The 14,385-nt window shown below is 40.2% G+C and overlaps 1 protein-coding gene across 1 annotated transcript; it reads right to left on the bottom strand.

Annotated features, from left to right (window-relative positions):
* Positions 1-966: 966 nt before the first annotated feature.
* Positions 967-1,908, bottom strand: LOC307101487 (olfactory receptor 6C65-like; the record flags this gene model as incomplete). The annotated part of the gene is made up of 1 exon (XM_079774481.1): positions 967-1,908. The coding sequence occupies one exon, from the start codon at positions 1,906-1,908 to the stop codon at positions 967-969; it is 942 nt and encodes a 313-aa protein (XP_079630607.1).
* Positions 1,909-14,385: the final 12,477 nt, after the last annotated feature.

Below are 14,385 nucleotides of genomic sequence, written 5' to 3'. Positions count from 1 at the left end.
TATCTAAAGAAACCTAAAGACAGTCCAGGTTATTCCCAAGGGAACCTCAGATGAGCTCCAGGTCCAGCATAAACAAATTAAAAGAAAGTGATGGGCTATGGAGCAATCATCAATGTACTTTATCAGAGATGTTTTCTGGTAAGAGTAGTGGGGTCCTACAGAAATATCAATATCATGCCCTAACCGGTTTGGCTCAGTGGATAGAGCATTGGCCTGCAGACTCAAGGGTCCCAGGTTCGATTCAGGTCAGGGGCATGTGCTTTGTTTGCGGGCACATCCCTAGTGGGGGGTGTGCAGGAGGCAGCTGATCAATGTTTCTCTCCCATCAATGTTTCTAACTCTATATCCCTCTCCCTTCCTCTCTGTAAAAATCAATAAAATATATTTAAAAAAAGAAATATCAATATCATACTTGTAGTAACTTTGAAATTTGGTCCAAAAATTATTAAACAAGATATGTTATAATATTAAAAGATTGAACTGATGATGAAGATATAACATCTATGTCCCAAGTAGCATAGATAAACATTCATCATGTAAAAACCATAGGAAATATGAGGACAAATATAAGGACATTAGATTTAGGATACTTTATCTCCAGAAAATCTTATTTTAATATTCTGTGCATATATACTGGGAGAAATATATTTTTAGAATTCCTTGGTGATACCTTTATTTAACTTTTGATTATTGTCCAAAGGAAAAGATCTTCAATGATTTGTAAACTAAATTTTGGCATTTAAAAAAACATGTCATTTCATCTATGTAACATCAAATTAATCATGCTCAGAAAAATTTCAGGGCATGTAAATTTTAAAACATAGTTGAGCCAAGTGAGGTCAAAATGGTATAAATAGAGAATAAAACTTGAAGAAAGAGGAAGTACAGCAGTGGATGGAGAAATATAACAATATTAATATTATATTAGGCATACGGTTTCATTTAAGTAAAGTTCAGGACATAAATTTATGATGAAAATTTATTTGAGAAACATTTCTTGATGAGGTTCTTAAAGGACTGCTTTACCTGCTGGTTTCTTAAGGAGTAAATAAATGGATTTAGCATTGGGGCAACAGAGGTATTGAGCACTGCTATACCCTTGGTCAAAGCCACTCCTTCTTTTGCTGAAGTTTTGACATACATGAAAATGCAACTTCCATAAGAAATAGAGACAACAATCATGTGTGAGGAACAAGTGGAAAAGGCCTTTTTCCTTTGCTCAGCAGAGGGTATTCTCAGAATCATTTTAAGGATGAATACATAGGAAAGAATCACTAATGTTAACGTTACCACAAGCGTGAATACCGCCAGAAAAAAGGCCAGGAGCTCTAGCAGTGCTGTGTCTGTGCAGGAGATCAGTAGTATGGGAGAAGAGTCACAGGTAAAGTGGTCAATGATGTTGGAGTCACAGAAATCCAGTTGAAGTCCCATGATCACAGGTGGGAAGATAATGAGAAATCCAGCCATCCAAGAACTAATTACAAGCAGGTTGCAGATTCTGCTATTCATTATTACTGTGTAGTGCAGTGGCTTACAGATAGCCACATACCGATCATAGGACATAGCAGTCAAAAGGAAAAATTCTGTTGAACCAAGGAGAATGAGGAAAAATACCTGGGCCATGCAAGAATTATAAGAAATGGTCATATCCCCTGTTGCAATGCTGACCAGGAATCTAGGAATACAAACTGTTGTAAATGAGATTTCTAAGAAAGCGAAATTCCTAAGGAAAAAATACATGGGTGTTTTGAGGTGTGAATCTGTCAAAGTAAGGGTGATAATTGTCATGTTTCCAGTTATACTCAGGATATATGTGAAAAATAGAAATAGAAAAATTAAAACATTTAACTCTGGGTCATCTGTTAATCCCAGGAGAATGAACTCTTTTACAGATGTTTGGTTTTTCATTTCTTATTGTTAACTTCTCCCACATCTGTAAATGCAAACAGAAAACAATGATTTAGTGAGTACAGGATTACTTTTTTAAAAAATCACCTCTGCCGGCTTAAGAAATAATGTATTTAATATAATGGGCCAATAAATTAGCTACCAAGTTTTACTGAATTCTGAAAATATTTGTGAGCCAGGACAAAGAAAGTTATACTTAATATCTGCCTTGTAGATCACTAGCCATTTAATATTAAGTGAGTCACTTGATAGGTCTAATAAACACATCTGTACAAGAAAAATATATTTGCCCAGCTGGTATGACTCGGTGGTTGAGCATTGACCCATGAACCAGGAGGTCACAATTTGATTCCCAGTCAGGCAACATGCATTGGTTGTGGGCTCGATCTGCAGTAAGGGGTGCAAGGGACAGCTGATCACTGATTCTCTTTCATCATCGATGTTTCTCTCTCTCTCTCTCTCTCTCTCTCTCTCTCTCTCTCTCTCTCTCTTTCTCTCTCTCTCACCCCCTTCCTCTCTGAAATCAATAAACACATATTTAAAAGAAATATAAACATTCTTATCAAATGTGTTTTACTTTCTCTTAAAAATTTGTTCCTATGTGTATAAAAATTAAGTATAAAATGCAAAATATTATAGTAGTTTTATTATAATATTTTACCAATGACCACATGTTCTAATCATTCTTTGAAAATGAAACATTTTAAAGTTTAGTTTTTTAGAGAGTTTTCCCCCCAATTTTCTCAGGATGTTTCATGTCAGCCCTACCTATATAGATAATTAATAACAACAAAAGAATCAAGAATCAGGACCGTCAAATCTACACAAATACACACACACACACACACACACACATACATATATATGAGTACATATATATTACTAAACAAGCAAACAGAATGTAAATTTTTTCTTAATGAATTAAATAACCTACTGCTTTTGAGAAGAGATTCTAACAGCTAAAGTTCAGGGATCTAAGTTATAAGCTGATTAGAAAAAGGAAAAAAATAAATGAGGTGAGAAGTGAACAAATTCTTACAATAATATAATCCCATGTGGTAGCAATTTGATTGCAGAAACCCAAACACTTTGTTGCCTTACTTTAATTGTCAGTGTTTGATGCTTAATTTGGAGCATTTCATAGATTTCACAGCTTGTTTCTGCCTTTGATTTTATTATGTAATAACACACTTATATAGTGTGTTGGTGGAATTTGGTGAGATGATCCTGGTTGCATAGAGTGAGATGGAACATATGGAAGAATAAGTCCAGTACAAAACCGTTCTTGAAGTAAGGAAGCCCTGATAGAAAGGTGACATAGTCCCAGTTGCTGGTAGAAGGTGCTACATCCAGACTGTAAGCAAAGTATTCAAGAAGTCTTGCAACTTGTGATCAAGGAAACTGATGAACAAAAATAGATCCAGAGACAGAGAAGCATGGAACAGACTGTCAAACCCAGAGGGAAGGCATGGAGGGGATGTTAAGAGATCAACTAAAGGACTTGTATGTGTGCATAGAAGCATAACCAATGGACACAGGCACTAGGGGGCTGAGGGTATGTTCTGGGGGATGGGAGGGGCTGGAGTGAGGTCAATGGGGAGGGGGATAAGGAAATAATGTAATACTTTAAACAATAAAGAATTAAAAATAAAAAAAAGAGTTGTTGCCATTGTGGCTAAAGCTCTATGGGCAGTTTGAAGTAGTTAATCTATATTAAGTCTGAAAGACTGAAAATAGAGCCCTGTCTTACATTTTGAACTGATGACTCAACAGAATCAGAGGTTATATTTTCTTGGAATGTGGGTAACACCATCTAAAAATCTAAATATGTAAAAGAAAAAGAAAAATGGGGGCTCAGGAAAACATTCAGCAGTGAAATCCGTAGAGGTGAGAAAGTTCTGTATTTTATGGTTAATTAAGTAAAGCTCTTAGTTCATAAGAAGAGGGCTCAAAAACACGAGTTAAAATCAAGAAATAACAACTATGGAAAAGAGGTGAGCTTCATGGCACAGGAGTAAAAGTTTGTGAGAAAGAAAATTCTCACAATATAAAGAACTATCTCCAGTTGCACAATCCAAAGCCAGGCATTTAGTTAGCTCTTCTTTTCCAAAATTTACATAAAAATAACATTTTAACCTGAAATGCTAGAAAAATCTTACTTGGTCTTAGTAACTTTAGTAAAAGAAAGATGGATTATAATATATATATATTTACCTTCTTTACCTTCCAGCAGGAACCCTGGTTTTCTAATGATTGTTTGAAAACAGAGTGGTTTTATGTTATTTTTTTCCCCTCAAAATAGTCACAGGGGATTCTTGCAAAGAAATGGAATTAAAATGTCACTAGAGAGGAATGCTACTGATGAATACACTCTAAATTGAGTTGAATAATTTTAATTAGGTATCCTTTAGAGATTATGTTTTTAAACATTAAACACCAGAGAGGTGTATAGTACAAACAACAATGAGGAGTTTAAACCCAGGACCTTAGACTGCTTGGCCATGCCACCAAAACCAAAACCTGGCTAGGATAACACACGCACAGAAACCTTAAGAGACCAGTTCCTCTGATTAACACAGACGCAAAAATTCTAAACAAAATACTATTATATCGAATGCAATAAAACATTAAAGAATACATCACGATCAAATGGGGTTCATTGCAGGGGCACCAGGGTGGTTCGGCAGACTCAAATCAATCAATGTAATATACCACGTTAACAAGATAAAGGAAAAAATACTATGATCTTATCAACAGGTGCAACATCCATTTATGATTGAAACACTCAAGAACATGGGCATAGAAGGAAAGTGCTTCAACTTAATAAAAGCCATATATGACAAACCCTCAGCTAATATATACTCAAAGGTGAAAAAATGAAAGCTTCCTCTAAGGAACAAGACAAGGAGGTACACCCTCCCACTCTTATTCACCAGAATCCTGGAAATCCTAGCCAGAGCAATAAAGCAAGAGAAAAAATAAAAGGCATCCAAATTGCAAAAGAAGTTAATGTCACTTTTTGCAGATGACATGATTTTATATAGAAAACCCTATACACGCCACCAAAATCTATTAGAAACAATAAACAAATACAGTAAAGTTTCAGGATACAAAATCAATGTACAGAAATCCAATGCATTCCTGTACACTAACAATGAAATTTCAAAAAACAAACAAACAAACAAACAAACAGAAAAAGCAATTCATTTTACAATTGCACAAAAAACAAATAAAAATACATAGAAATAAAGGGTGTGAAATACCTGTATGTTGACTTCTACAAAGCATTATTAAAAGAGATTGAAAAAGACACAATGAAATGCAAAGATATTCCATGCTCATGGATTGGAAGAACCAACATAGTTTAAAAGAGTCATATTACCCAAAGCAATATACGGATTTAATGTAATCCCCATCAAAGTCCCAATAGCATGAAAAAAAAGATAACAAAAAAATCATCAGATTTGTCTTGAACCACAAAAGACCCCAAATAGCCAAAGCAATCCTGAGAAAAAAGAATAAAGTCAGAGGTGTCACATTCCTTCATTTCAATTATAATGATCAAGACAGCATGGTATTGGCAGAAAGACACACAGACCAATGAAACAGAATTGAGAGACCCCAAATAAACCCATTTGTATATGGACAAATAAATATTTAAATATATTTTTATTGATTTCAGACAAGAAAGTAGAGGGCGAGAAAAAGAGAAACATCAATGATGAGAGAATCATTGATTGGTTGCCTCCTGCATGCTCCCTACTGGTGATCCAGCCCACAACCTGGGCATGTGCCCTGACCAGGAATCAAACCATGACCTCCTGGTTCATAGGTCGATGCAAGTGAGCCATGCCAGCCAGGCAAATGTTATTTTATTTTTACTGGAATAAATGCCAAGGCAATATAATGCAGTTATATGCAAACTTGTGAAGAAGCAGAAAATAGCAAGAGGAAAAGGCCACAAGGATAAAAAAATGACCTACTTAAATATTTCATTAGTTAGTAAAAGTATATTGAATGTACATTGTAGGAATGATATAATAAGTAGATAAGCACAACATCAAAATACAGTAAAAATTGGCAGACTAGTATCTACATATATAATGAGCCAGGGTTGTAACATCCAAAATGACTGAAGGCTCCACTGATCACCAGGCTGCATGCACAGCAGGTGGGTGAATTGCTGCTCTCTCTGAGAGAGAGAGGTGGGGATGATCAGCGGCGGCAGCAGCTGCTGGCGAGGCCCGGAGAGAGAAGCAGGGTGATAAGGCCCTGCTTCTCTCTCATAGCCTTGCCAGCAGCCAAGATTCTCTCTCTCTCCCAGAGGTCAGCAGTTCAGCCCCCTTGGCTGCAGTCTGGGGCAGCTGCTGATCAGCCCCTCCTCTATGATCAGGCCTGGAGATTTGCCAGAGATGCTAACTGGCATAGAAACTGACCAATCAGAACCAAATCTGGGTGAATTGTGAGGAGCCAATGGCTGCCTAGGAGGCGGGGCTTTTGACACTGACTGTCATAGAAACCGACCAATCAGAACCAAATCTGGGTGAATTACGAGGAGCCAATGGCTGCCTAGGAGGCAGGGCTTTTGACACTGACTGTCATAGAAACCGACCAATCTGAACCAAATCTGGGTGAAGTGTGAGGAGCCAATTGCTGCCTAGGAGGTAGAGCTTTTGACACTGATTTGCATAGAAACCGACCAATCAGAACCTACTCTGGGTGAACTGTGAAGGCAGAACCTAAGGTGTGGGCTGAGGAGGGGTTTTAAGGGCAACAGCTGTTTGGTGTAAGTGATTCAATTTTTTAATGACCAGTTTGGCAGTATAGTGCATATGGCTGGATATCAGTCCAGATATAGGGATTATGTATTTTAGTCTGCCAAGAGCATCTCCTCCTGATGAAAAAGGCTTCCCTCCCCCATTTAAGCAATCCTATCCTATATAATTATCTATACTAATAAAAGGGTAATATGCTAATTAGACCGGGTCAACTGGCCACTTCCAGATGTCTGACTTACTTCCGGAAAAAGCCATGTCATGGGGGCCGAGATAGAGGCATTTAGGGGCGATCAGGTTGGCAGGGGTGGGCAATTGGGGGCGAGATCAGGCCAGCAGGGGAGGGTAGTTGGGGGCGAGATCAGGTCTGCAGGGGACAGCAGTTGGGGTCAAGATCAGGCCGGCAGAAGAGAAAGGTTGGGGGAGAGATCAGGCCGGCAGGGGAGGGCAGTTAGGGGCAATCAGGCAGGCAGGCAGGCAGAGGCAATTAGGGGCAATCAGGCAGGCAGAGAGGTTAGGGGCAATTAGGGTGGCAGGGGGGCAAGGTAGGGGCAATCAGGCTGGCAGGGAGACAAGGTAGGGGTGATCAGGCCAGTAGTGGGGCAAGGTAGAGGTGATCAGGCTGGCAGGGGGGCAAGGTAGGGGTGATCAGGCCAGTGGGGGGGGCAAGGTAGGGGTGATCAGGCCAAAAGGCAGAGGGGTTAGGGGCGATCAGGCAGGCAGGCAGGTGAGTGGTTAGGAACCAGTCCCAGATTGTGAAAGGGATCAGGCCTAAACCCGTAGTTGGACATCACCCGAGGAGTCCCAGATTGGAGAGAGTGCAGAACAGGCTGAGGAACCCCCTCTCTGCACAAATTTCATACATCGGGCCTCTAGTATAAAGATAAAAATCATTAGATTGGTTTACCTGAAAAATCTCATTAAGTATTGATTTTTTCACATTAAAAAAATGACGAAATCAAGGGTCAAATATTGTTCTATTATTTTTATCTAATTTTTCCCACTAGACAATTGGAATCTGGTACATCTTATTTTCAGTATGTTTTCTATAGATGCCAAAGTTGAATTCTCTTTGTCCTTAGAATTATATATTTGTATTTTCTGGACTTGAAGTTTTGGTGAATGATACAAAAGAAAATTTTCACAACACATCAGCAAGCAGAATCCTTGCAGAATTCATAGAAAGTGACTATTTTCAGTATTTTTTGTTGTTTTTATTGAAAGTGATTGCTAAATAATTCATTCTATTCTGAATGTGTGACTACAGATTAGCCAAATTAAATTCAGAAATAGAGAAAATTTTGTGTAACGCCTGATTCAAAATTTAATATATATATTTGAAGTATTTGAATTTGTGTATTGGAATAGTACCATGACCAATAATTATCAAAAGTTTTTATTGAAAAATTGCCTTTGTATTTAGTAAAGAATTGCTTACTTTAATATTACTGAATGTAAAATATTTCTTGCAATGATAAAACTATTCTTTAAATTGAAAATGACAAAACTATTTAGTAAGTAAATTATAATTTCCATGTAAAAATTTCAACTTGAAATTTACATATTAATTTTGAAATTTATATTGTGTAAAAATTTATTAAAACTTCCTTCCATTGAAAGTTCTATTTGCCAGTACCAAGGAATCCAAGGCTAAACAGAAATATATTATCAGAAAATAACCATTAAAAGACTAGAGTCCTGGTGCACAGATTCGTGAAGTGTTGGGGTCCCTAGTCTTGGCCTGCAGGGATTGGGCCGAAACGGGCTCTTGACATCCCTTGAGGGGTTCTGGATTGTGAGAGGGCGGTTCTTGGGTGATGCACCCCGATTCGTGCTCCCGCCTCTCTGGTTCCTGGTGCATCACCTGAGAATTGCAGTTGCCGTCACTGCAACTCAGCAGCTCCTGCGTTGAGCATCTGCCCTCTGGTGGTCAGTGCGCATGATAGCTAACAGTCAGAGTGTCATAGCTACTGGTCGGATGGTCGAATGATAGGACGGTAGCCTAGGCAGTTATATATATATAGATTAGTTACAAAAAGTCCTTTTAATAATGCAAGCATTATTAAGACAATCTGATGAGAAAAAGCATAGCATTTTATTGCTTTAAATTCAATTTATTGAATTCCAGCTTCATAATTCTCTCTTTATCTGGATTAATTTTTAAGAAAAATATAATTGCTATGATACACATACCCCTACAGACTTACATATAAATATAAATACACATACAAATATCAATGATTTAATAATCGGTTTCACATGTGCAATGTAAGCTTAGTGAATGTAAGGGCTGTGATTTCTTCAATACACTGGTCTCAAAGCCTAGTGCACTATATGGCACAGAGTAGTGCTCATTATGTTTGTTAAATAAATAAATGCCAACTCTGGCTAGATTTATGGTATCTTTAATTTTTAAAAATATTTATTTTATCATCTCTCAATAATTTTAGTCAGAAATTTTTGAAAAGTTTTATGTATTTTGTTAATGTAAACGATAAGCTGTATTCACTACTTGCAAGGCAATGCTTTCTATATTTTAATTGAGGGTACCAATAGTTCATTTAAATTACCATTTTCAACTCAATCTGATAATATTTATCTTTAATAACTATTACACATTGTTCATCATAGTTTAACATTATATGTCTCTATCTTTATCATCTATTTTTAAATCTAAATTTATAATTATATCTTGTGTATACAATCTGTTTTTTCAGTAGACATGCATTATCTCTTCTTTTCCATTGCTTATTTTCTATCCTTTAATAATACTAAGATCCCACATTTTGGACTTTTCATTATTTGTTTTCCAGATATGTTAAATTCTTTCTCATCATTAAAAATTGTTTTGAATTTTGATAGAGTTTTTTTTTATGTTTGTTCTATTAACACATCTTTTGATTCAACATCAGATTTTTGGACTTTTATTTATTTGACCTGTAATTCCATTTTAGTTCATTTTTTGCAGAACTTTCTTGTTACCAATCTTTCTTTTAAGCCTTTAAAATATATGTTCATTGCAAGATTTTTCATCATTTTGTATATCTACAAGAATTCTATCCTTACACAGATAGAGACTTCCGAGGAAATGTTAATCAGGTTATCTTTTTATTTTTACTCATTTATTTATGCATTTATTTATGAATGTCTTGTTATTAAGGAAGAGTCTCATTTATTTTCCTCCTGGAGACTTAAGAGATTGTATAGCCTTAAGACATTCTTAGAGCCCATCTAAACTTTCCTGTTTTAACTTGAGCCCATTTATTTGTGTTTGTTATTTTTTATGGACTTCTATAAGCAAAATTCTGAACGAAAGAATATAGATCTTCTACCTAAATGTGAAGCATAAAGACTTATAATTTCCATTAACTGGTGACTTCATGTATCCATGCAATTAAATACTATAGAGCAAAAGAGGAATAATCCAATTATACATACAAAAACATGAATGAATCTCAAAAACGTTTTGCAAAGTGAAAAAAATGAAGCTCAAAAGATAGATACAATATGATTCCTTTTCTATGACATCAACAAACAACACAGACACACAAACACACACACACACACACACACACACACACACACACACACACACACGCCACAGCTGAGGGTGCTTACCCAGAGGTCACAGGTAAAGGATTTACAGGCTGTGGGCAACCAAGCGTTCAAATTCAGCTCGGGGGGGCCTCATGACAGGCGGCAAAGACGGAAGTGGGCACCTGATCTGGGGGCTGGAAGTGGGCATGTGATCAGGGTCTGGCCTCCTGCTGGCCGGAAGTGCCCACCTGATCAGTGTTTGGGGTCCATAATAGGCCGAAAGTGGGCAACTCATCTGGGGGCCAGAAGTGGGCATGTGATCAAGTTCGGGCCTCCTGATGGCCGGAAGTGGGCACCTAATCAGAGGATGGGGACCATGATGGCCATAAGTGGGCACTTGAAGACGGGGTAGGGCCTGTGATGGCCAGAAGTGGGCACCTGATCAGGGGGCACGACCACTTGATGGCCTGAAGTCGGCAAGTGATCTCTGGGCGTGGCCTCGTGAACATTTGGGAGTGGGGCTGAGTTCCCACCTGATGTCTGCACCCCTCTGTCTAAGGGGTCAACAGACTTCCCCTCCTAGACTGGTTTGAGGATCCTGGGGCTGCAGGTAAGACCTGGCATCTAGTAACAGGCTGGGGCCCAGAATTAGTTTGTTCCTAGAGTTGTGGAAGAGCTCTGAGTGTGCTGTTCACTAAATGCGTTTTCCAGGGGATGAGAGATGTGGCTGAGGAGGTAGGGTGGCATCAGGAACTTGTCCCAGGTGGCAACTGGCCAGAGCCCCATCTCAGAGAGTGAATGGGGCTAGTCAGCCCGTGTGCAGACCTCGAATCAGTTTCTTCATGATGTAAAACAAAATCTGCCAGGGGAGACAGGCGGGCAAAGCTGCACCCAGGGAAAATTATGGTACTTTGGAATCTAAGCCACAGCGGGGAGGTGAGGCGGGGTGTTCTCCACACAAGGCACTTGGCCCTCTACAGGGGGACTCTTCCAATGTTACCAGCTGGGAGGGAGGCAGGGACAAAGAGCAAGCGCCCAGAGGCACTGGTACACATTAAAGAAACCTGTCCCCCGAGGCTGGAGGAAGGGTTTGGCAAGAAGGATGTGCCTCATCCGGGCAAATGGCCACAGATGAGGGGCTTACCCAGAGGTCAAGATAAAGGATTTACAAGGGTACCAATTCGGGGGGGGGGGGTCCTCTTGATAGGCCGGAATTGGGCACCTGAACTTGGCGTCTTAAGTGGGCATGTGATCCAGGTTGGGCCTTCTGATGGCTACAAGTGGGCCCCTGATTAGAGTACAGGGTCCGTGATGGCTGGAAGTGGGCACCTGAACATGGGGCAGTGCCTGTGATGGCTGAAGTGGGAAGGTGATCTGGGGGCGGGGCCTCGTGAACATTCGAGAATGGGGCTGAGTTCCCACCTGATGTCTGCACCCCCCTATCCAAGGGGTCAACACACTTCCCCTCCCAGACTGGTTTGAGGACCCTGGGGCTGCAGGCAAGATTTGGCATCTAGTGATAGGCTAGGGCCTAGGCTTAGCTGGTCCCTGGAGCTGCAGTGGAGCTCTGAATGTGCTGTTTGCCAAATGGCTTTTCCAGGGGATGAGAGATGTGGCTGAGGAGTTGGGGTGGCGTCAGGAACTTGTCCCAGATGGCTCCCTGGCAGAGCCTCATCTCAGCGAGCCAACGGAGCTAGTTAGCAGGTTTATGGACCCCGAAGCAATTTCTTTTTGAGTTAAAACAAAATCTGCCAGGAGAGGCAGGCAGGCAAAGCCAGACCCTGGGAAAATTATGGTACTTTGGAATCTAAGCCACAGGTGGGGAGGTGAGGTAGGGTCTTCTCCACACAAGGCCCTTGGACCACTACAGGGGGACTCTGTCAAATTTATCTGCTGGGAGGGAGTCAGGGACAAATAGAGCAAGCACCCAGAGGCACATTAAAGAAACCTGTTCCGCTGAAAACGGTTTGGCTCAGTGGATAGAGCGTCGGCCTGCGGACCCAAAGGTCCCGGGTTCGATTCCAGTCAGGGGCATGTACCTTGGTTGCAGGCACATCCCCAGTAGGGGGTGTGCAAGAGGCAGCTGAGCGATGTTTCTAACTCTCTATCCCTCTCTCTTCCTCTCTGTAAAAAAATCAATAAAAATATATTTAAAAAAAAAAAAAAAGAAAGAAACCTGTTCCCAGGGAGTGAAGGAGGGGTTGGCAAGAAGGATGGAACCCATGAGGGCAAATGGCCACAGGTGAGGGTGCTTACCCAGAGGTCATAGGTAAAGGATTTATAGGCTGTGGGAAACCAAGGATTCCAATCCGGATTGGGTGGGGGGGGGGGGGGGAGGAGGCTCGTGATAGGCCGGAAGTGGGCACCTGATCTGGGGGCCAGAAGTGGGCATGTGCTCAGGTTTGGGCTTCCTGATGGCCGGAAGTGGGCACCTGATTAGGGGGCAAGGCCACGTTATGGCCTGAAGTGGGCAGGTGATTTGGGAGCAGGGCCTTGTGAACATTCAAGAGTTGGGCTGAGTTTTCACCTGATGTCCATAACCCCTTGTCTAAGGGTTCAACACACTTCCCCTCCCAGACTGGTTTGAGGACCCTTGGGCTGCAGGTAAGACCTGGTGTCTAGTGACAGGCTGGGGGCCAGGATTAGCTGGTCCCTGGATATTCAGTGGAACTCTGAGTGTGCTTTTCGCCAGATAGGTTTTCCAGGGAATGAGAGATGTGGCCACGGAGGTTGGGTGGCATCAGGAACTTTTCCCAGGTGGTACCCAGGCAGAGCCATGTCTCAGAGATGGAATGGAGCTAGTGAGCTGGTTTGCTGACCTCGAATCAATTTCTTTTCGAAGTAAAACAAAATCTGCCAGGGGAGGCAGGTGGGCAAAGCCAGACACAGGGAAAATTTTGGTACTTGGAATCTAAGCCTCAGTCAGGTGGGGAGGTGAAGCAGGGTGTTCTCCACACAAGGCCCTGGGCCCAATGCATGGGGACTCTGTCAAAGTTACCATCTGGGAGGGAGCCAGGGACAAAGAGTCAAGCACCCAGAGGCACAGGTGCATATTAAAGAACCTGTCCCCTGAGGGTGAAGGAGGGGTTAGTCAAGTAGGATGGAGCCCATGAAGGCAAATGGCCACAGGTGAGGGTGCTTACCTAGAGTCACAGGTAAAAGATTTACAGGCTGTGGGCAATTAAGGGGTCTTTTTTTATTCCTTATAAATTTTTGGAGAGTTTGTTCTAGGTCTGTAAAATATGCCATTGGTATCTTAATGGGGATTGCATTGAATCTATAGATTGTTTTGGACATTTTAATTATGTTGATTATACCAACTCATGAACATGGTAGCTTCTTCCATTTGTTTATGTCTTTCTCTATTTTTTTTCAATGTTCTATAGTTTTTTGAATACATGTCTTTTACCTCCTTAGTTAACTTTATTTCTAGGTTGCTTAATTTTTTTGTTGCAATGGTAAATGTGATTGTTCTTTAAATTTCTCTTTCTGTGAGTTCATTATTGTTGTATAAAAAGGCCATAGATTTGGTGTTAATTTTGTATCCTGCTACATTGCCAAATTCATTTATTAGGTCTAGTAGTTTTTTTTTTTTTTTATGGAGTCTTTGGGGTTTTCTATGTATGGTATCATGTCCTCTGCAAATAAGGACAGTTTTACTTCTTCTTTTCCAATTTGGATGTGTTTTATTTCTTCTTCTTGTCTGATCGCTATGGCTAGCACTTCCAGTACTGTATTGAACAGGAGTGGTGAAAGTGGGCATCCCTGTCTTGTTCCTGTTCTTAGGGGAAATGAGTTTAGTTTTTGCCTATTGAGTATGATGTTGGCTGTAGGTTTGTCATATAAGGCTTTTGTTACGTTGAGGTATGATCCCTCTATTCCCACTTTGCTGATAGTGTTTATCAGGAAAGGGTGTTGGATTTTGCCAAATGCTTTTTCTGTATCAATTGATATGATTATGTGATTTTTGTCTCTCAGTTTGTTTATGTGATGTATCACATTTATTGATTTGTGGATATTGTACCATCCTTGCATCCCCGTAATAAATCTGACTTGGTCATGGTGTATGATCTTTCTAATACAATGCTGAATCTGATTTGCAAGAATTTTTGTTGAGGATTTTAGAATCTATGTTCATCAGGGATATTGGCCTGTAGTTCTTTTT

Source organism: Cnephaeus nilssonii (assembly GCF_951640355.1).
Source record: "Cnephaeus nilssonii genome assembly, chromosome: 6".
NCBI classification, from domain to species: domain Eukaryota; kingdom Metazoa; phylum Chordata; class Mammalia; order Chiroptera; family Vespertilionidae; genus Cnephaeus; species Cnephaeus nilssonii.
This window is presented reverse-complemented; position numbering and strand designations above follow the sequence as displayed.